General features: G+C 40.6%; 1 protein-coding gene across 1 annotated transcript in view; it reads right to left on the bottom strand.

Moving 5' to 3' along the window:
• The window catches only part of CNTNAP4 (contactin associated protein family member 4), a 288013-nt gene that overhangs the window by 237282 nt on the left and 27132 nt on the right, over positions 1 to 23599 (bottom strand). Inside the window, exon 2 of the mRNA XM_004014917.6 lies at positions 6055 to 6165. Coding sequence (XP_004014966.3) covers positions 6055 to 6165 — 111 coding nt within the window. The remainder of the gene's footprint in view (positions 1 to 6054; positions 6166 to 23599) is intronic.

Below are 23599 nucleotides of genomic sequence, written 5' to 3'. Positions count from 1 at the left end.
CATTTTGAAATTCCCTTATTTCTACAGTAAGTTGCCATTTAATTATCTGCACTTTTCCTGAAACATACTTAAGCAATCGAACACAACCTACCTAAGAGATAGTCAACAACATGAACTAAGTATTCCTAAAGGAGCATGAAATCTTATTAACTTCCCATTCCTCCACAGAAGACAAAAATCATGTCATTCACATTGAGAATTAAATAAATTGAGGTATGACTATTTTTAAACAGCTAGCAACTTTTTTTATTGAAGGATAATTGCTTTACAGATTTTGTTGTTTTCTGTTAAACCTCAACATGAATCAGCCGTAGGTATACATATATCCCCTCCCTTTTGACCCTCCCTCCCGTCTGCCGCCCCATCTCACCCCTCTAGGTTGATACAGAGCCCCTGTTTGAGTTTCCTGAGCCACACAGCAAATTCCCGTTGGCTATCTATTTTACATATGGCAATGTAAGTTTCCCTGTTACTCTTTCCAACATCTCCCCCTCTCTTCCCCTCTCTCACCATGTCCATAAGTCTATTCTCTATGTCTGTTTCTCCACTGCCACCCTGTAAATAAATTCTTCAGTACCATTTTTCTAGACTCCGTATATGTGCATTAGACTACAATATTTATCTTTCTCTTTCTGACTTACTTCACTCTGTATAATAGGTTCTAGGTTCATCCACCTCATTAGAACTGACTCAAAGGTGTTCCTGTTTATGGCTGAGTGATATTCCATTGTGTATATGTACCACAACTTTTTTATCCATCTGTCTGTTGATGGACATCTAGGTTGCTTCCATATTCTAGCTATTGTAAATAGTGCTGCAATGAACAATGGGATACATACATCTCTTTCAATTTTGGTTTCCCGAGGGTATATGCCTAGGAATGGGATTGCTGGCTCATATGGTGCTTTTATTCCTAGTTTTTTAAGGAATCTCCATACCGTCTTTCACAGTGTTGTATCAATTTACATTCCCACCAACAGTACAAGAGCGTTCCTTTTTCTCCACACCCTCTCCTGCATTTATTGTTTGTAGACTTTTTGATGATGGCCATTCTGACCAGTGTGACATGATGTCTCACCAATGTGAGGTGATATCTGACTGGTGTGAGGTGATAGTTTTGATTTGCATTTCTGTAATAATGAGCGATGTTGAGCATCTTTTTATCTATTTGTTGGCCATTTGTATGTCTTCTTCGGAGAAATGTCTGTTTAGGTCTTTTTCCCACTTTTTGATTGGGTTGTTTGTTTTTCTGGTATTGAGTTGTATGAGCTGCTTGTATATTCTGGAAATTAATCGTTTGTCAGTTGTTTCATTTGCTATTATTTTCTCCCATTCTGAGGGTTGTCTTTTCACCTTGGTTATAGTTTCCTTCACTGTGCAAAAGCTTTTAAGTTTAATCACGTCTCACTTGTTTACTTCTGGTTTTATTTCCATTACTCTAGGAGGTGGGTCATAGAGGATCTTGCTTTGATTTATGTCATCAAGTGTTCTGCCTATGTTTTCCTCTAAGGGTTTTATAGTTTCTGGTCTTTCATTTAAGTCTTAAAACCATTTTGAGTGTACCTTTGTGTATGGTGTTAGGAGGTGTTCTAATTTCATTCGTTTACAGGTAGATCTAGTTTTCCCAGCACCATTTATTGAAGAGGCTGTCTTTGCCCCATTGTATATTCTTGCCTCCTTTGTCAAAAATAAGGTACCCAAAGGTGCCTATGTTTATTTCTGGGCTTTCTATCTTGTCCCACTGGTCTATATTTCTGTTTTTGTACCAGTACCATACTGTCTTGATGACTGTAGCTTTGTAGTATAATCCAAAGTCAGGAAAGTTGATTCCTCTAGTTTCATTCTTCTTTCTCAAGACTGCTTTGGCTCTCCAGGGTCTTTTGTGTTTCTATATGAAGTGTGAACTTTTCTGTTCTAGTTCTGTGAAAATTGTCATTGGTAATTTGATAGGATCTCACCGAAGCTGTAGATTGCATTTGGTAGTCTAGCCGTTTTCACAATATTGATTCTTCCTACCCAGGAACATGGAATATCTCTCCATCTGTTTATGTCATCTTTGATTTCTTTTATTAGTGTCTTATAATTTTCTGTGTACAGTTCTTTTTTTCTCCTTAGGTAAGTTTATTCCTAGATATTTAATTATTTCTGTTGCAATGGTGAATGGGATTGATGCCTTAGTTTCTCTTTCTGATTTTTCATTGTTAGTATATAGAAATGCAAGTGATTTCTGTTCATTCATTTTGTATCCTGCAATTTTGCTAAATTCACTGAGTAGCTCTAGTAATTTTCTGATACTATCTTTAAGATTTTCTATGTACACTATCATGTCATCTGCAGTGAGGGCTTTATTTCTTCTTTTCCAACCTGGATTCCTTTAGTTTCTTTTTCTTCTCTGATTGCTGTAGCTAGGACTTCCAGAACTATGTTGAATAATACTGGACACCCTATTAAATAATAGGACACACTTAAATAAAGTGGACACCCTTGTCTTGTTCCTGATCTTAGGGGGAATGCTTTCATATATAACTAGCAACTTTTAAAATCACTTCTTACAAACTTCTTTCTTATCTTAAAACAGAGGATCAGTTACATTTTCATGGCTACTGTATACATAATGATTGTATATTGTTGTAGAAAAGTGTATTTTAGGATCCAGATGGAGGAACTCTGAACTCACCTCCTCCCATGTGTGCATCAAAATTAAACTACTTAGAGAGCTAACTATCTATGAGAATGACCTGGAGACAAGCAGAAAAGATTTTACATAACTAAAAGCATAAAGAAAAAGCAACAAGAAGACAGGCAGGAAGGACAGAGATGCAATCTAGTCAGGACCCCCAGCCCAGGATCAGTGACCCACAAACACAAGGGAAATCATAGTCACAGAGGTCCTCCATGCTGGGAGCCAGCGTGAGGAATTCCACCCGTGACAAGGTTGTGCAGCAGAGCTCTGATGGCAAGGCTAATCAGACCTCAGGTTTTCCCCCTGGAATTTCCTGAGCATCCACCCCCCCCAAAAAAAAAAAAATAAGAATCTGCCTGCTTTTCCACTCTTCTGATATTCTCTGGAAAAAGTCAAATCAGGGCTTTAGCCTTCTGCATTTGAAAGGGATGTTTCAGTTAAACCCCCTCTGATAACTTTCTGGCTTGCCTAACAGGTTCCCCTGGACCTCTTAACAGCTTGTGAATTGCTTACAGCCCCCCAACTGTGAGAGGCACAAAGCTTAAAAGCATCTTAAAGATACAGAGCCTTTTCTAAAGAGTTAAAAATTATATTGGTAGAGGGTTTTCACTGTTGACTCAATGACTGCTGCCAGGCCTCCATATTCTTTATCTTTTAGGCACCTGGGAGGATGTTAATCAATGTAATCGGGATATAGAAAAAGATATATAGTAGTTTTGATGTTAGCAACACTAGACTTTTGAGTTAATTACTTCTTTTGATATATATCACTGCACTCTTCTTGTGTCCTTGCTATGTAAGAATGTAACTTTATTTAGTGCTTTCTGAGAGTGGCACCAGACTTTGGGAAGATCAACACAAATAAGTCTTCTGGTTGACAAACCCTTATCAGAAAAAAGGCTGTAAAATGTTAATTGGCCCTTTTTGGCCAGAAGATGATGTAAATCACCTAAGACTTGTGTATACAATTAGGTATGCAGAGAGAAAAGCCTGGTTTTGATAAGAGTCTGGACTGCTAACACTGCATAATTTTGTATTACCCATTGATCTCTATGTACAAAAAAAGGTATAAAAGGCCTTTCTAGACAACAGGGGAGGGAGCCAGTTGCTGGACTGGTTTCCCTCGTGTCTCCTCTTTACTCTAATTTCAGGCTGAATTCCCATCTGGAGCGGGGTGGCTCACCATGTCTACTTACTTGTCCCGGCTTTTAAGATCCACGTGAGGGGGAGCCCAAGGCGGGGCACCCCCCGATATTCAAGTGGGCACCAGTGGCCCAACGTAGATGGTGCAAGCTCCTTGTCTGGAACGTTATTGGCCTTCCCCGTAAGCCAAGTTATTCAGCCTTCTTTCTCCACTTAATTTTCCTACTACACTATTTCTTCCTGATCTAATCTTATATTAATAAATAAATAAGTTTTTTCCTCACCAATGCTGTCCCCGCTTCGAATTCCCTGGATCCACCGGGGCTGGACCCCGCACGCCATAAGGGGCATGGTGTCCAAGCCACATATAGGGCTCTTGGCCCAGGAATCCTGCACAGAAAAGATGAGGCCCCAGAAGTCGAGCTTTGAAAAGTAACAGGGCATATGTTTGGAAGAGCCAGAAGGCTATGGATAACAGAGACTGCTCTCTTAAAGGATGTGTGCAAAATCTCACATATGCACAGTCCCAGTGGAGAGGCAGTGGTTCGAAAGGCACCTGGGTCAGACTCGGTTAATGCCTTTGCAGAGCCTCCCACAGAGACAAGAGGCAGCTGAGACTCCCCTGGGTAATGAGACACTGGTGGCTATTTTTGGAATCTCCTTCTACTGAGCTGACACCAGCAGTGGCAAGTGCCATTTTGGAATCCTCTCCCTAGCCTATTAGTGCCAGGAAGCACCAGCATCCAGGCTTCCCAGGTGGCACAGTGGTAAAGAATCCACCTGCCAGTACAGGAGATGCAAGAGATGAGGGTTCAATCCCTGGGTCAGGAAGATCCCCTGGAGGAGGAAATGGCACCCCACTCCAGTATTCTTGCCTGGGAAATCCCATGGACAGAGGAGCCTGGCGGGCTACAGTGCATGGGGTCACAAAGAGTCAGACACGACTGAGCACATACGCATAATAACAACATCCACCAGTGGGTCCACAACACGCATGCACCTCAGGTCACACAGCCAGCCAGGTGGGGGTCAGCCCCTCCTGCCAGCTCACCCACAGTGGTGGGCCCAGCCACAACATGCCTCAACATCACTCATCACCAGGGAAATGCAAATAAAAACCACAATGAAGTATACCTCACACCTGTCAGAATGGCTATAATCCAAAAGGCAAGACATCACAACTATCAGTAACAAATGTTAGGGAAGATGCAGAGGAAAGGGAACCCTGGGGCACTGTTGGTGGAACTGTTAACTGGTGCAGCTACTATGGCAAGCAGCATCGAGGTTCCTTCAAAAATTAAAAACAGAGCTACCATAAAGCAACCTCACTTCTGGGTATTTACCCCAAGAAAATAAAAGCGTGAGAAAGATACATGCCCCCCTACGTTCACTGCGGCATTATTCACAATAGCCAAGTAAAGGGACCAGCCAGTGTCCTTTGTAGATGGATCAGTGGAGGAGGCGCAGTCCATGCATGTGCAATGGAGCATCTATTGTCCATTGAAAAGTGAAACCTTACCACTTGTGACAACTTAGATGGATCTAGAGGGCACTATGTTACGTGAAGTAAGTCAGACAAAGACAAAACTGTATGACTGCACTTATATCTGGAATCTATAAAACAAACAAAATGAAATCAGACCCACAGAGACAGAAAAGAAAGAGGTGGTTGCCACAGAAGGAACAGAAGGTGGAGGGAATGAATAATATAGGTGAAGGGAATTAGGAGGTACAAAATTCCATTTATAAAATAAATAAGTCATAGGATATAATATACAGCATAGGGAATATGGTTAATAATACTGTAATATCTTAGTTACTAGACTTAACGTGGTGATCCTGCAAAGTGTATTTCAATGTCAAACCAATATACTGTACACCCGAAACTAAAATTGTACCGTAAATCAACCATACTTCAATTAAAAATAAAAATAAAAATTTTAAAGAAAAGTTTATTTTATAAGATACATTTTAAAAAATCACCAGATTGAAGGAATTCAATTCTTTGGGTGCTAAAATGATGATGCAAGATTTTTAAATAGGTGCATCCCTTTGCCATTCCAGAACCAATCCCAAATGTCATGTACAATCCATCAGTTTCTGCCATTTGCTTATTTAGAAATTTACTTCCTTTTATAATTTACTTCCTTTTACAATGTATCACTTAACAGAATGGAAGATGAATGAGATTCATCATGAACCAATCAGAGCAGAAAAAGCAGACTTACCATCTCTTCGGTTTAGCCTTGCAAACCCAGGACCATGACTGCTGGAGAGCTCGGAAGAACTGCTGAATGACGCTTGAGGCAAGGTAGACACCAGGGGGTCATCACAATTATCTGCCAAAAGGAAAAAGTCCACCTTCAGGTTAGTAGCATGCTGACAGCTTACTTGGATTCAATAGATAAAACAAGTAAAGAAAATAAAACAAATAAACCTAACAATATGCCCAGTGCTTATATAGAGTAAACACTCAATAAGAGAAAAAGAATTTAAAGACAGGAGAATATGGAAATGGAGAAAGAAAACTACATAGAAATTACAAAATAGTCTTTTGAGGTAGAAACAGTTTACTTAAATAAGAAACAAAAATATCTCATCAGTATACCTAATTTACACAAATAAATGTATATTATTTAACTACATTAAAATTAAGAACTTAGAGCTGTCAAAAGACAGGGGAAGTGAAGAGAAGTATCACAGCATGAACAAAGTATTCCCCGAACAGTTTACAATTAGTGTTGCAAATGAAGGGAAACAAAACAAAAAATAAGGAGAAACAAAAACTCCTTCCAAATCAGTTAGAAAACACACTAGGAATAAATGACACAAAACCAGAACAGAGAGTTCACAGCACAGAACCACTTTAAAATGATGCTCAAACTCAAAGCGTAAATTAACACTACTATTAGATACTATTTTACAGAGGTTCCCTGGTGGTTCAGACCGTAAAGTGTCTGCCTGCAGTGCGGGAGACCTGAGTTTGATCCCTGGGTTGGGAAGATCCCCTGGAGAAGGAAATGGCAACTCACGCCAGTATTCTTGCCTAGAAAATCCCATGGACGGAGGAGCCTGGTGGGCTACAGTCCATGTGGTTGCAAAGAGTCAGACAGAACTGAGAGACTTCACTTTCACTTTCACCGCACAGACAGTAGGCCAGCAAGATTTAATACATCTGACAACACCAGATGGTCTAGACAATGTGGGCCAAGAGAAGCTCCAACATCCTGCCAGTGGGAGTGTAAACATGAGAATCTACTTTAAAAAAAAAAAAAAAACAATTTATCATCAGCTTGCATACTTTGAAACTCTGCTTCCTATGGCCCATCGACCCCACTGATATGTATGTCCGCCTCAGTAGAGCCACCCGATAAGAGTGTTATACAAATGCTAGTATTAACTGTCGGAAAAGGCAATGGCATCCCACTCCAGTACTCTTGCCTGGAAAATCCCATGGACGGAGGAGCCTGGTGGGCTGCAGTCCATGGGGTCGCAAAGAGTCGGACACGACTGAGTGACTTCACTTTCCCTTTTCACTTTCATGCATTGGAGAAGGAAATGGCAACCCACTCCAGTGTTCTTGCCTGGAGAATCCCAGGGACAGGGAAGCCTGGTGGGTTGCCGTCTATGGGGTCGCACAGAGTCGGACATGACTGAAGCGACTTAGCAGCAGTAGCAGTATTAACTGTGTGCCATCAGGAAAATGCTGGGGAGCATTAACCTAGAGCAACTCTTGTATTTACTCACAGGGATACGTGTGCAATTTCTAGCAACAATGCTCATAGCAGCAAAAATTGACAATCTGAACATTTACTGATCAAATAAGAGATAAATAAATTATAGTACTTTTCACAATGGAAGAACATACAGCAGTAAAAGGAACTACACCAACGGACACCAAAAGAAAAAACAAAAAGGTGCGATCTTAGAAATGAAAATTTTAATGGAAAAATTGCTACAGAAGACCATATAATATATGCTGATAGTTTTGAGAATCTTAAGAACAAGCAAAGCTAAATACAACATTATTTAGGGACATATGTGATGAGGAAAATACTATTAAAAAACAAAGAAATGAAAAGCACAGAATTCAAGACAATGGTCACTTCTGAAGGAAGGCAGGGAGTGTGTGTGTGTGTGTGTGTGTGTGTGTGTACATTCACATACATACATGTATATATCAATAGGTACATAAGGGTATATATGAAATACATATATACATGTCTTCTTATCTATTCTATTATGTATGTCACATAGCCAATAAAAAGGAAGGTACAAACAGTAAGGAAAAGTGTAAGAATAGTCTCATGTTGACATTTTATTCAGCTAACTCTTCATTTCATGCAGTCTTTAGATTTTCATCAGAGAAGGCAATGGCACCCAACTCCAGTACTCTTCCCTGGAAAATCCCATGGACGAAGAAGCCTGGTGGGCTGCAGTCCATGGGGTCTCTGGGAGTTGGACACGACTGAGCAACTTCACTTTCCCTTTTCACTTTCATGCATTGGAGAAGGAAATGGCAACCCACTCCAGTGTTCTTGCCTGGAGAATCCCAGGGACGGGGGAGCCTGGTGGGCTGCCGTCTACGGGGTCGCACTGAAGTGACAGCAGCAGCAGCAGCAGATTTTCATATTATACAATTACTAAGCTGTAGCCATTTTTGCTCTTATCAGATAATATTTCTCTTATATTTAGGATTTAACATATGTTGGTAATTAAAAACCATGCAGGATTATTGTCACAATTTTAAAATTAACAATGAACATTTTAATTTAAATAAATCTAGGAATTACATAGATTCATGTGAAATTTTATGAAGTCTATGCAGTTTGAACATAGTTTTTTTTAACTGTCACTAGTAGTTTTATTGCTTAAATATTCAAACTACAATATTTTTCTGCAGTGCTGCTATTTGAAATATACACTTTTCCTTCAAGTTAAAGGTTTAAAGTATAAGTGGTTAGTAAAAATTTACCAACTTAACATTTGAATGCTTTTCAAAAGAATTTGCCAAAGAGAGCATTCATTTTTTAGGATTGTCTCATTTTCATTTAAAGTCCACTTTTTCTTCTTTCACATCTTAAATTCTTTAACTCTTAAAACAGACTGATAGTCCAGAGTTCCTTCTATTGATCCGCTTAAGTACTGACACTGTCAATCTAGTTGTAATTCAAGTGTTAAGAAATGTAGACATAAAAAGACGTAACAATCCATGAAGTGTTATACTCAAGCAACAACCAAAATGCTTCCGTATGCTGTGGGAACTATGATGTATGTGTTTGTGTGCATAAATGAGCACATATATATATGGGGTGTGTGCATGTGTGGGTGTTGTGTCAACTGAAACTATAATCACCTGTGAATCACTATCAGTATTCAGGTATAAATGTGACCCCAAAAAGCTAGGCTGTTTCACTGCAATTCACAGTCAATTATGCAGATTCAACTCAATGCTTCAGATGTAAAATGACTCTCTAGTGCAATCACTCTAGAGGGCATACACTTATTGCACATTTGTTTTTGCCACCATAAACTGAGAATCAATACTGTTCTATTTTTAGCTTAAAAAGAATGAGATTAATCTAAGAGAAGGGGTGTTTATCCCATCTAGGGGAGAAGGACACGTGATATGGGAAAGGGATCAGCGGGGGCGCGGCCGGGTGGGGGAGCGGGGAATAGACAAGGGCTTCAGTGTCAGCTACAGTTCTAGCTGTTGGCCTGAGTTGTGGTTGCATGAGTATATTCATTTTCCCACAATCTGTGGTATGTTCGTTTAGCAGTAAAATATTTTAAAGTTATCCTCACATAGAACTAATAACAATGAACACACGTGTTCAGTGAGCACTCTGCTAAGAACTTAGCACCATTTCACACGTGTGAAGTGAAGTGAAAGTTACTCAGTTCTGTGGGACTCTTTGGGACCCCATGGACTATTCAGCCCATGGAATTCTCTGGGCCAGAATACTGGAGTGGGTAGCCTTTCCCTTCTCCAGGGGATCTTCCCAACCCAGGGATTGAACCCAGGTCTCCTGCATTGCAGGGGGATTCTTGGCGAGCTGAGCCACAAGGGAAGCCCAAGAATACTGGAGTGGGTAGCCTATCCCTTCTTCAGCGAATCAATAATTTTTACCATTCCTCTTTGAGATACTAATATTATTTTACAGATGAGGTAAAATTGAGACACAGAATTTGGTTAATTTGCTCATCTCCTTGTGATGAGACCATGGTATATTTAAACACTACATCAGATCATCCTAATATCTGGTCCCTTCACCAAGTACAAATGTAATATATGTACATATATACTATATGTATGTAGTATACATATAGTTATATATTAGTATGGCACCCACTCCAGTACTCTTGCCTGGAAAATCCCATGGACGGAAATGCCTGGTGGGCTACAGTCCATGGGGTCGTGATGAGTTGGACATGACTGGGCGACCTCACTTTCACTTTTCATTTTCATGCATTGGAGAAGGAAATGGCAACCCACTCCACTGTTCTTGCCTGGAGACTCCCAGGGACGGAGGAGCCTAGTGGGCTGCCGTCTACGGGGTCACACAGAGTCAAACACAACTGAAGCGACTGAGCAGCAGCAGCCACAGCAGCAGCAGCAGCAGCAACAATGTATTATATACATCTCATCCGGTCCCATCACTTCATGGGAAATAGATGGGGAAACAGTGGAAACAGTGTCAGATTTCATTTTGGGGGGCTCCAAAATCACTGCAAATGGTGATCACAGCCATGAAATTAAAAGACACTTACTCCTTGGAAGAAAAGTTATGACCAACCTAGATAGCATATTCAAAAGCAGAGACATTACTTTGCTGACTAAGGCCCATCTAGTCAAGGCTATGGTTTTTCCTGTGGTCATGTATGGATGTGAGAGTTGAACTGTGAAGAAGGCTGAGTACTGAAGAATCGATGCTTTTGAACTGTGGTGTTGGAGAAGATTCTTGAGAGTCCCTTGGACTGCAAGGAGATCCAACCAGTCCATTGTGAAAGAGATCAGCCCTGGGATTTCTTTGGAAGGAATGATGCTGAAGCTGAAACTCTAGTACTTTGGCCACCTCCTGCGAAGAGTTGACTCACTGGAAAAGACTCTGATGCTGGGAGGGATTGGGGGCAGGAGGGGAAGGGGGCAACAGAGGATGAGATGGCTGGATGGCATCACTGACTCGATAGACGTGAGTCTGAGTGAACTCCGGGAGTTGGTGATGGACAGGGAGGCCTGGTGTGCTGCGATTCATGGGGTCGCAAAGAGTCGGACACGACTGAGCAACTGAACTGAACTGAATATGTATATGTACAATATTTGTACTTATATACATATGTATATAAACTTATATATGCATAATATATAGCACAGTATAGTTATACTAAAGTGTCATGCATTTATTATATATATACAATTATGCATATAATATATAATTGTATTTACAACTATAATGCATATATGTATAGGCATGACATACATATATTACAATATACATATGTGTACTACAAAATGTACGTGTATATATATGTATATATAGTGTATACAAGCTGACCCTGTATAAATGCTAAGTTGGCCATCAATCATAGGTTTAACTGATGGCATAGACTTATTATATGGCCTTCTTAGGTAGGCCCTGGGGATGGCCCCCAAAGGCTCCGCCTCCTTCTTGAAAGCACCCTGTCTCACTACCTCTAGAGTCCAAGGAGGCAGTGGCATAGGGCACAGCCTCCAGGTGAGGCAAGAGGGAGGAAGTGCTGGGCCCTAGCAGCACTTCCAGGAGAAGAGACAGACAGACGGGAGAGAGAGGATACTGTTTCCAAGCTGAGGAGAGCTGTAGGCATTTATCCACAGAAATATAGGCTTATGTATTTACGTGTAAATATATTTATATTCACATATTACATATGTATTAATATACATGTATTCACTACTATATATTATATTTATATTATATATACATGTGACATATGTTATTCACTTGTACATATGTGGTATAATTTCATGTGCTCAGTCACTCAGTCATATCCAGCTCTTCTGTGACCCCATGAACTGTAGCCCGCCAGGCTCCTCTGTCCATGGGATTTCCCAGGCAAGAATACTAGAGTGGGTTGCCATTCCCTTCTCCAGGGGATCTTCCCACCCCAGGAACTGAACCCAGGCCTCCTACATTGCAGGCAGATTCTTCACCATCTGAGCTATGAGGGAAACCCTTGAGGTCCCCTGAGACAAATTCTGTATGGCGTTACTTATATATGGACATGCTCAGTCATGTCCAGCTCTTTGCGACCCCAAAGATGGTAGCCCACCAGGCTCCTCTGTCCACGGGATTTCCCAGGCTAGAATACTAGAGCGGGTTGCCATTTCCCTCTCCAGGGGATCTTCCTGACCCAGGATTGAACCTGCATCTGTTGCATTGGTAGGAGGAGTCTTTACCACTGAGCCACCAGGGAAGCCCAAAAGGGGCACAGGAGAGCGTGAAAGACTTCAGTCACCAGTGAAACTTAGAAACACTGCATTCAAGGGGGAAGGCGTCTACAAATCAAAAGGGTAGCAAGGTGTGTTTGGTTAATTTATGTTTTTTTCTATCAGAGGAAGAAATGAACATCACTCTTACTAATCTATGCTTTTTCAAAATTATATTACTCTTTATACAACTTTTCATAGTCATATTAGAATTTCCACATTAAACCTGTTATATAGTGAGAAATGTATAAATATTATAATTTTGTCTTTTTGTAATTACAGGATTTTTTGTTAATTTTTTCATGTTTTTGTTTTGATTCACATATTTAGAGAATTATATTAGAATATACATATCTATACATATTTATTACTACACATACATAATTATTTTAGAATATACATTCACCCTGGAGGGGGCATGGCAACCCACTCCAGTACTCTTGCCTGGAGAATCCCCATGGACAGAGGAACCTGGCGGGCTACAGTCCCTGGAGTCTCAAAGAGTTAGACACAACTGAGTGACTGAGCACACGCAAACGCACACGCACACGCACATTCTAAGGGGAAAAAGCACCTACTTTCTGTTGAAACATTTTCATGTGCATGCATGTACACATACGCACAATGACACACAAATCTACAGCTTCAAGCCAATATCTCAGAAAACATACTGTTTACTCCTTACTGTGAGAGAACTTACCATTGTCATTACAAAGACAATGATAAGTTAGATCTCTGGCAAACTGTGTATATGAATATACTCAATCAGTTCAGTTCAATCGCTCAGTCGTGTCCGACTCTTTGCGACCCCATGAATCGCAGCACGCCAGGCCTCCCTGTGAATCACCATCTCCCAGAGTTCACTCAGACTCACGTTCATCGAGTCGGTGATGCCATCCAGCCATCTCATCCTCGGTCGTCCCCTTCTCCTCCTGACCCTAATCCACCCCAGCATCAGAGTCTTTTCCAGTGAGTCAACTCTTCTCATGAGGTGGCCAAAGTACTGGAGTTTCAGCTTCAGCATCATTCCTTCCAAAGAAATCCCAGGGTTGATCTCCTTCAGAATGGACTGGTTGGATCTCCTTGCAGTCCAAGGGATTCTCAAGAGTCTTCTCCAACACCACAGTTCAAAAGCATCAATTCTTCTGCACTCAGCCTTCTTCACAGTCCAACTCTCACATCCATACATGACCACAGGAAAAACCATAGCCTTGACTAGACAGACCTTAGTCGGCAAAGTAATGTCTCCGCTTTTGAATGTGCTATCTAGGTTGGTCATAACTTTTCTTCCAAGGAGTAAGCGTCTTTTAATTTCATGGCTGCAATCACCATCTGCAGTGATTTTGGAGCCCCAAAAAACTGGTTCCACTGTTTCCCCATCTATTTCCCATAAAGTGATGGGACCGGATGCCATGATCTTTGTTTTCTGAATGTTGAGCTTTAACATATTAGTATGTATATATAAATCACCCATGGCTTATGTAGAAGAAAATGCATAGAAACCTATAGGCTGCTACCAGAAATGAATTCTTGAAAACTAGAAAATCATTTTTGTCTTTGACTTAGCTCTAGAAAAAATACTGATAAATATTTACTTGTTTTGAGTTGCAGCAATATGTTATTTTTTAGATTTAAGCCACTGATTGACAAAGTTAGAAGCTCATGATTCTGCGTTTTCTGAATGTTGAGCTTTAAGCCAACTTTTTCACTCTCCACTTTCACTTTCATCAAGAGACTTTTTAGTTCCTCTTCACTTTCATAGCCTCTTACAAATACAGATTCAAGCTAATATTGAAAGCATTTTAATATAGCTTAATTGATAGTAATTTAATTTAATTTTACAAAGGGCTTTATTTCATAATTTTTATAAGTAAGTAAAAGCTGCTTAGGTTTTAATAAAAGTAAATCAATTTTCTTAATCGCTGTGCAATACAATCTGTACTAAGATAATAGGTGTATGTTACTGGCTGCTTATGTTCTTGGTGCTGTCTGTGTATTGAAAGTGAAAGTGAAAATGAAGTCGCTCAGTCATGTCCAACTCTTTGCGACCCCATGCACTGTAGACTACCAGGCTCCTCCTGCCATGGGATGCTCCTGGCAAGAGTACTGCAATGGGTTGCCATTTCCTTCTCCAGGGGATCTTCCCGACCCAGGGATCGAACCAGGGTCTCCCGCATTCCAGGCAGACACTTTAACCTCTGAGCCACCAGGGAAGCCATGTCTGTGTATTAAATACTGACAAATACCTTATACCATTTGATACTAATAACTCCATTGTACAATTGAGGAGGAAGGGACACAATAGTTAAACAATTTACCCAAAGTCACAGAGCTGCTGTTCTGAGGGCACACACTATTGAAACTGGTAATCTAAAGTATACTTGCAAAAAATAGGGCTGATTTTCAGTAACATTCAGCTTAGTTGCCACTGAGTAAAACAACTTTCTCTGTTATTTGGAAGACCTGCCAAAATCAGTTGCATGCCTCCTGATGAATCACGTTTCCCATGGGAATACTCACTACAGAAGGATAGGACAGGACAGAAAAAGACAGGCAGGAAACATGCTTAATATCTTCAGAAACTTTCCATACACCAGAAGTAGGATCTTCCACTGGGAGCTTTAGAGACACTGGCATCTCAGTCATTTCAGAAAACAGTAGAATCCAAACATTCCATGGACAGATTGAGGGTTAGGAATGCCTTTCCCTTCAAGAAATCTATTTCTTTAAAATGCTTTATTCCAATCTGTATTATTGAAATTGTCATTCAGTTGAAGTTGGAAATAATGGACTAATTTAGGAAAAGTGTGCAATTATGCTGACATACATCAAAAATATTGTGTACAAGGCAAGCTTTCATCCCCACAGTGAGAATACAATATTGTTCTTTAACCATAAGTCCAACCTGAGTTAGTTCTACAGATTATTCAGGTCCAGTTTCAGGATTTCAGAAGGAGTCCCATCTTCCTGCCCTAGCATGACACAGGATCCAGACCCTGATGACCACTCCTGCCCAATGAGAGACTGAATATACAAATGTACAATGACCATACTACGTACAAACATATAAGTTCTGACTCATAATGTGTAGCAACCAGCCCAGGAGCCAACCTACTATCCTCAGTAGCCTGTTCAGGAAACCAAGCAGTAACTGCTGTAGCAACTGGCTCCAAATAGCCAACACTTGGTAAATACCTTACAGCTTTCCAGTTTGTGTGCCTGCTTCCAGCTTGTGTGCATGTGTGCTCAATTGCTCAGTTGTGCCTGACTCTTTGCAACCCCATGGACTGTAGCTTGCCAGGCTCCTCTGTCCAGGGGATTAACCAGGCAAGAATACTGGCTCAGGTGGCCATTTCCTCCTCCAGGGGATCTTCCCAACCCAAGGATGAAACCTGCATCTCTTGTGTTTCCTGCATTGGTAGGCAGATTCTTTACCACTGAGATACCTGGACTGGATAAATCTCTGCCAAATACAGAGGAACCGAAATATGTACACCTAATCAATCACATAGGATGGCTCATTCCTGATTACTGTGTCTAAAGCTTCCCCCTGCAAACAGCTTGCAATCAAAGCATACCTGATGCCTTCTTTTGTGTGCTTGTTTTTCACAATAAAGCTTTCCCTCACCCCTTGCCAGCATTTGAGTCTCTGTAGAACACAAGTGATGGTAGCTGACTCCCTTGCTATAGCAAGCTCTGAATGAAGAGCCTGTGTTCTCAATGAAGGAAACTATAAACAAGGTGAAAAGCCCTCAGAATGGGAGAACATAATAGCCAACAAAACAACTGACAAAGAAGTAATCTCCAAAATATATAAGCAGCTCATGCAGCTCAATACCAGAAAAACGAACAACCCAATCAAAATGTGGGCAAACGACCTAAACAGACATCTCTTCAAAGAAGACATACAGATGGCTAATAAACTAATGAAAAGATGCTCATCATCACTCATTATAGAAAAATGAAAATCAAAACCACAATGAGTTATCATCTCACACTGGTCAGAATGGCCATCGTCAAACAGTCTACAAACAATAAATGCTGGAGAGGGTGTGGAGAAAAGGGAACCCTCTGACACTGTTGGTGGGAATGCAAACTGGTACAGCCACTATGGAGAATAGTGTGGAGATTCCTTTAAAAACTGGAAATAGAACTGCCATACGACCCAGCAATCCCACTGCTGGACATACACACCGACGAAACCAGAATTGAAAGAGACACGTGTACCCCAATGTTCACTGCAGCACTGTTTACAATAGCCAGGACACGGAAGCAACCTAGATGTCCATCGGCAGACAAATGGATAAGGAAGTTGTGGTACATACTACTCAGCTATAAAACAGAATGCATTTGAGTCAGTTCTAATGAGGTGGATGAACTTGGAACCTATTATACAGAGTGAAGTAAATCAGAAAAAGACAAGTACAGTATATTAACACATATATATGGAATTTAGAAAGACAGTTCTGATGATCCTACATGCAGGGTGGCAAAGGAAACACAGATGTAAAGAACAGGCTTTTGGACTCAGAGGAAGAAGGTGAGGGTGGGATGATTTGAGAGAATAGCATTGAAACATGTATATCACCACATGTAATGATGGCAGTGATGACCAGTACTAGTCTGATGCATGACGCAGGGCACGCAAAGACGGTGCATGGGGACAACCCAGAGGGATAAGATGGGGAAGGAAGTAGGAGGGGGTTTCAGGATGGGGGGACACATGTATACCTGTGACTGATTCATGTTGATGTATGGCAAAAGCCATCATAATTTTGTAATTATCCTCCAACTAAAATTAATTAATTGGGAAAAAAATAAAAAGTCTGTGCTTTTTCTCATTTCGGTGGCCTTCATTGATTTCCATGTCAATGATGTCCTCCCAGCTCCGCAGGTCCATCTTCACAGTTGTAACCACCCTAAGCATTCACTCAGCACATCAAAGAAAAGCCACAGAAGCCCATCCTAAGAATTTACAGAAGACCCAGTTTATGTTTGAAAAGTAGCATCAATCTCTTGAGTTTATATATATATATATATATATCACTTTTATGGAACATGCACCTACAGTAATTCATCCTAGCTACAGAGTATTGTGTTGACCAAAAACCGGTTTCTGGAACAATCTGAACAACCTTTTTGGCCAATCCAACACAATCACGGAGGGAGGTTTATAACTTGCCCACGACTTGCCCTATTCCAGGTCACTATGACTTGCTTTGTCTGGGGTGTAGTTTAGCCAGGACCATGCTAATTTGGAAACCGCTAAAATAGACTTGCACATTAATTTCTATCCAATGGAGAGCTTCGTTCCTTTTGCAAGTTTCTTTATGCTTTTTGTACTGTTTCATAAAGCTATTTAAAGGTTGAAGAAATGGCTGTGGTATCACACCCCATCCCTTTCTCCCTGTGTAACTATGTCAACTGACAGTGTGGAGGCAGCTACCACATAGTGACATTCTGGTGAGAAAAAAGAAAAAAGGAATTTTAAGGAGTAGTCATGATACAACTGGGCATGAATAAAATATAAGTTTTCATAAGAGTAGGTGACAAAATATGGGCCTATCCTGATTTTTCTCTCTCATCGTTACCTAAAATAACATTTCAACTCAATTAGCTACCACTGAGTATAGATCACTGCTAAATTCTTTAGCTTGTATAGTGATCTGTCTTTGACATGAAAATTAACATTCACTGAGGATACCACTGTTAGATCTAAGACAAGCATGAGCTTCTAACTTTGTCAATCAGTGGCTTAAATCTAAAAAATAACATATTGCTGCAACTCAAAACAAGTAAATATTTATCAGTATTTTTTCTAGAGCTGAGTCAAAGACAAAAATGATTTTCTGGTTTTCAGGAATTCATTTCTGGTAGCAGCCTGTAAGTTTCTATGCATTTTCTTCTACATAAGCCATGGGTGATTTATATATACATACTCATATATATACACATACATATACATATGTATATATGCACATATATGTCTAGGCATATATATATATATATATAATGTATATATAAATACTCTTTGATGTTAATAGGATAAACTTTCACTTGGAGGCAAACATTGGCTTACATACCCCAAGTTACAGCCTTGAATAGCTTTCCCAGTTAATGGATTAATGGGGAGGCAGTTAACTTTTAATGACAGCACAGCCAGAGGCTGATTGATTTTAGAGGTTTAATAGCAACTATTTGAAGTCCAGATATTAGGACAAGGAGACCTACAAATTCACCAAACAAAACCATCCAAAGGTGAAAGGGTGGAAGAAATAATTAAAAAGTAGAGACAGTATCAGAGTTCTAGGAATCTGTGCACAACACAAGCCTTTACTGAGAGATGAATGACCACATGAGACACCATGATGATGTTTCTCAACCTAAGTGCCTCCTGCTCGCTGCACAATAGGCCAGTATATAAAGAGACAAGTTGTTGGGGTGGGGAATAGCAACTTTATTTGAAAAGCTGGCAGACCGAAAAGATGGTGGACTCATGCCCCAGAGAACCACCTTGCCTGATGGAATTCAGGCTTCTTCCAAGAAGCGCACAAGTAAAATCAAACTTTTCCTGGTCCTGGCCAGCCTCCAAGGGGATGTGTTAATTTCTTCCTCTCTGCTCTCATTTACTGGCGGGCCTGGTCAAGATGTTTCCTGTGAGCTAAACAAGGATATTCTAGCTTAACGCACTTTACCTAGGGGCAGGGGCACCAGAGAAGGGCCCTTATGTATAATTTAAGCTTACAGGCAACATCCCTTTAGTGATTAACTTGCAATAGAATGTAAAAGTTTCTTCTCTATTACAATAAATAGATTTAAGACTTGTAACCATATCTCAAATTCATTCCTTTTATGACCAAGTCTAAATTTCAGAACTGACTTATGACTAAAAAAGGACTTAAAGAGAAAAGCTTTAAGCAGGTATAAAATTCAAAATCATTCAAATAATAGATTGCAGAATACACTAGGTTTAAAACAGAGCTATAAAGGATTCTCTCATAAATTTCGGATTTTTTTGGAGTGGAGATGGGAAGAGTTTTAGAACATTAATAGGTGCATAACATGGATACGATAAAGTATGCTTTGAATTAATGAAGAGGAAGCCCAGTCAAAAAATTCTCATGTAAGATTAAAAATGCACAGTTGGAAAAAATGACAATAAAGTAAAAATGATGTTCACTAACATGAGGTTTATGCTGTTGACAACCTCAACATACAACATACAGTCAAGCAAGAAAAGTGATGAGAGGCTTAGAAAGTATCACATATAAATAAACCCAAGGAAGTTTTGCCTACATTTGCTCATACACAGATTCTGCAATGTAGGCAAAGTGAACTCATATGTAGGAGTTTATGTGAATCTTCATCGATTTATTGCAAACAATATAGATTAACTTGCCTTTAAACCTATGATAGAACAACTAAAGTCAAATGGCAATGAAGGTGAGTCTTTAAAAGAAAATAGGTTTAGATGTTTAGTGTAAAGAACTTTTCTTCCATCTTTTTCTTTCTTTCTAATAGGTTCACATAAAGACTCTGGAGTGATGCTCAAATTAATGCAAACAACTTGTTTTTCACAGCCCAGGAATAGAGGCAGAGGAATGGCCACTGTAGTAGACTGCTGTTGCTGCTGTAACAAACTACCACAAACTTAGTGTCTTAAAGCAACACAAATGTATTAGCTTATAGTTCCGGAGGTCAGAAGGCCAAAATTAGTTTCACTGAGCTAAGGTCAAGGTGTCAGCAGGGTGATACTCCTCCCCAGGCTCTAGAGGAGAATGTTTCCTTCCCCTTCCCAGCTTGCAGAGGCCGACTGCACTGTGCGTGGCCCTCTGGTCGCTGCTTGCATCACCGTATCTTCTTCCTGACTCCTCTGTCTCCTTCTTACGCTTATTCTTGTGATTATACTGGACCCAACTGGATAATCCAAGATAATGTCACCAGCTCAAGAGCCTTAATCTAATCACACCTATGACGTCCCTTTGCCAGTCACTTTGTAAGGTAACAAATTCAAAGACTCCGGGGATTAGGAGGTGGCCATCCCTTAAAGGCCACTGTCCTAGCTACCACAACTGCCAAACTGTAGAATCAAAAATGTGATTTTTTTTCAGATTCAAAACATTTCCCAGAGACTGTTAAAAGGTAGTTTTGAGTCTGGTGTAGTGACACACATATACTGCTTTGATGATGAAACTTTCTATTTTGAGTAAGCCATTGGAGTTAACAATAATGGAATCCCCGTGTGTGATTATAATTTGAGAGTGATAAGACTGGACCTTTGCCTACAAAGGTCTGTATAGTCAAAGCTATGGTTTTTCCAGTAGTCATATATGGATGTAGGAGTTGGACTATAAAGAAGGCTGAGTGCTGAAGAATTGATGCTTTCGAACTGTGGTGTTGGAGAAGACTCTTGAGAGTCCCTTGGACTGCCAGGAGATCAAAGTAGTCCATCATAAAGGAGATCAGTCCTGAATATTCATTGGAAGGACTGATGCTGAAGCTGAAGCTCCAATACTTTGGCCACTGGATGTGAAGACCTGACTCATTGGAAAAGATCCTGATGCTGGGAAAGACTGAAGGCAGGAGGAGAAGGGGACGACAGAGGATGGGATGGTTGGATGGCATCACCGACTTGATGGACATGAGTTTGAGCAAGCTCCAGGAGATTATGAAGGACAGGGAAGCCTGGCTTGCTATAGTTCATAGGGTCGCAAAAGAGTCAGACATGACTGAGCAACTGAACAACAATAACAAGACTGTATCGTTCCCGAAGTCACTTGGAATATTATCCTAACCATCTCTTCAATACACAAAGCTGAAAGAGGTTCTTCTTTTCATTGTGAGTGCCTGCTTCTTCTCCAGGTTTCAGCCATAGTTCCCCATTCTTTGTGAAACCCCTCCTCAAAGACCATTCCTCCCATCCCACAGGAGGGTCCCTCCCTAACCTGACTGGGCTTCTACTAGGATACCTTTCGGGTGATCTAGGTCTCCACCTGTTGGGATGAAAGTGAATGGTCAGTACCATGAGTTACCCATCACCTCTTTCAGAACCCAGAACACAGCACAGCATAGTGAGGACAAGTCTAACCTCACAGCCATCCTCCAGGGGCTCAAGTCCCGTCTCTACCAGTTACTGAAGGATCTTAGGCACTTTATTTAAACTGCCTCTTTCCACCTTTAAATGGGGATGATAGTACTAAGGTAAGCTTTCTGAGAATTAAATGTCAGCATATCAAGAATATTGGTAGCTGGTATATAGTAAGTATTGTGTAACTGTGATCGCTACCTTAAATAATTACTAGTATAAATTCAAAACTTTTGGACTTCCCTGAAGAATCTGCCAATGCAGGAGACAGGGGTTTGATCGCCAGTCCAGAAAGATTTTACATGCCATGGGGCAACTAAGCCTATGCACCACAACTACTGAGCCTGTGCTCTTGAGCCCAAGAACTGCAACTACAGAGCGCACATGGCCCAGCTCCTGAAGCCTGTGTGCCTAGAGCTCATGCTTGGCAACAAGAGGCCACCACAACGAGAGGCTCGCACACCGCAACTAGAAAGTGGCCCGGCTTGACGCAACTAGAGAAAGCCCATGGGCAGCAAAGACTCAGCGGAGCCAAAAATCAGTAAATAAATAAAATTATAAATTCAAACATTTCAAGAGTTGGAACTGAATAAAATTTAGCTGGCTATCTCGTACAAAAATCTTATTGTTAAGAATTAACCCTTAAGAAAGAGAAAGAGAGGGCAGCCTTTAATATGTCCAATCACATTGTTAGCGTCCCTCTAAAATAACTGGCACAGAATTATTAACCTAAAAAGGAGTTAAATGTCCTTGGGATGCACTGTTTTTCTATTAAGGGATAATTTTTAAAGTTCCAAAAGGCCCTATTTTTCTTTATATCTCTTGAATTTTAGAGTCCTTTGCTTCATTTAATCCAGAAAAATAGAATTTAAGACCAAATGATGCAGAAATTGAGCGGCCGTGATTCATAAGGAAAGTGGAAAGGATTCAGAGGACACAGGCATCTCTTCATTTAGACATCTCTGATGATGTAGTTAGAATGTTCAGGGCATTCACGCTGTGCCTGGCTACCTCACACACGAGTGAAGTCAGAGCAATGATGACCTCCTGAGTATGCGCTATTTCCATTAACTGATTATTTTCAACCTGAAATTGCCATGTTTCAGACTTTGATTCCTGGAGGGAAAATTGGGTAAGCCTCACTTCAGTTCCTGTTCCAGTCATATTAGATGATATTCTGACATTTCAGAACAAATACTCCATTTTATTACCAAATTATTTTGAGAGTTGTTATTTGTATCTCAAAATATCACACTTAAAGATGAAGGCTCAAGTCCTTCACAGTGATAAATTTTTTGGCAGATAAATGCATTTTAATAGGTGAGTCCACAAAGCTATTTTAATAAACCGCTATTTCTAACTAAGGGGCAGGCCAGTGGGGGCGGAGGACAGACGAAGATGACTAGAAACAATAAGCTTCTCTGAATGCTAACATAAAGTTAGATGGAGGATATTTCCAGTTCATTGGCTGAGATTATTGTGTTTGATCTCATAATTGAACCAGGGATGAGCTTGGCTGGCCTCCGGGGTTGATTTCCACCGTTTTTGGCAGCTTCCTTAAAAACTGGCTGAGCAGGTGTAAGTCAGCTCAATGGGAAAACAGGACAATTCCAGTTCTAAGTTCTGGAACACTCCAACAAGACTACACTCCCACCAGAGAACCATCACTGTTTCAAGGACACGTGGACCTTTCCCGCCCCTGATCTCAGGTAGCATCTCAGCATGGCCACCAGGGCCAGATGGGTGAGCCACTCTGTAGACAGAGTCTAAGGTGGCCCCAGAATTCCAGCCTGGTGAAGAACCTTGTAAATCCTCACCCCCCTCCCTCCCTGACTGCAGGCAAAACCTGTGAAAACCTAGTGATATGGGATATCACTCCTGTGATTAGGTTACATTATAAGCAGAAGCAATCCTGCAGATGTAATTAATTAAAATCCTTAATTTAGTTAACTTTAAGTTACATCCTAGGTGAGTACGACCTAATCAGGGAAGCCTTTCAAAAAGTCTTAAAGGCCAAAGATACAAAGAAGTCAGAGAGGACCTGAAATAAGTAAAACTGTTTCCACTGTCCTCCAGAACACTGTCATGTGTTTCTTACCATACAGAGGTCTCCAAGACTTGAGAACATCCCCAAACTGACAGCAAGCATGAAACTGAGGGCCTCAGCTGCAAGGTAATTCTGCCAGTAAGCATGGGAGTTGGGAGAGGATTCCAAGTCTCA

This window comes from Ovis aries, chromosome 14, assembly GCF_016772045.2.
Source record: "Ovis aries strain OAR_USU_Benz2616 breed Rambouillet chromosome 14, ARS-UI_Ramb_v3.0, whole genome shotgun sequence".
Lineage (NCBI taxonomy): Eukaryota > Metazoa > Chordata > Mammalia > Artiodactyla > Bovidae > Ovis > Ovis aries.
This window is presented reverse-complemented; position numbering and strand designations above follow the sequence as displayed.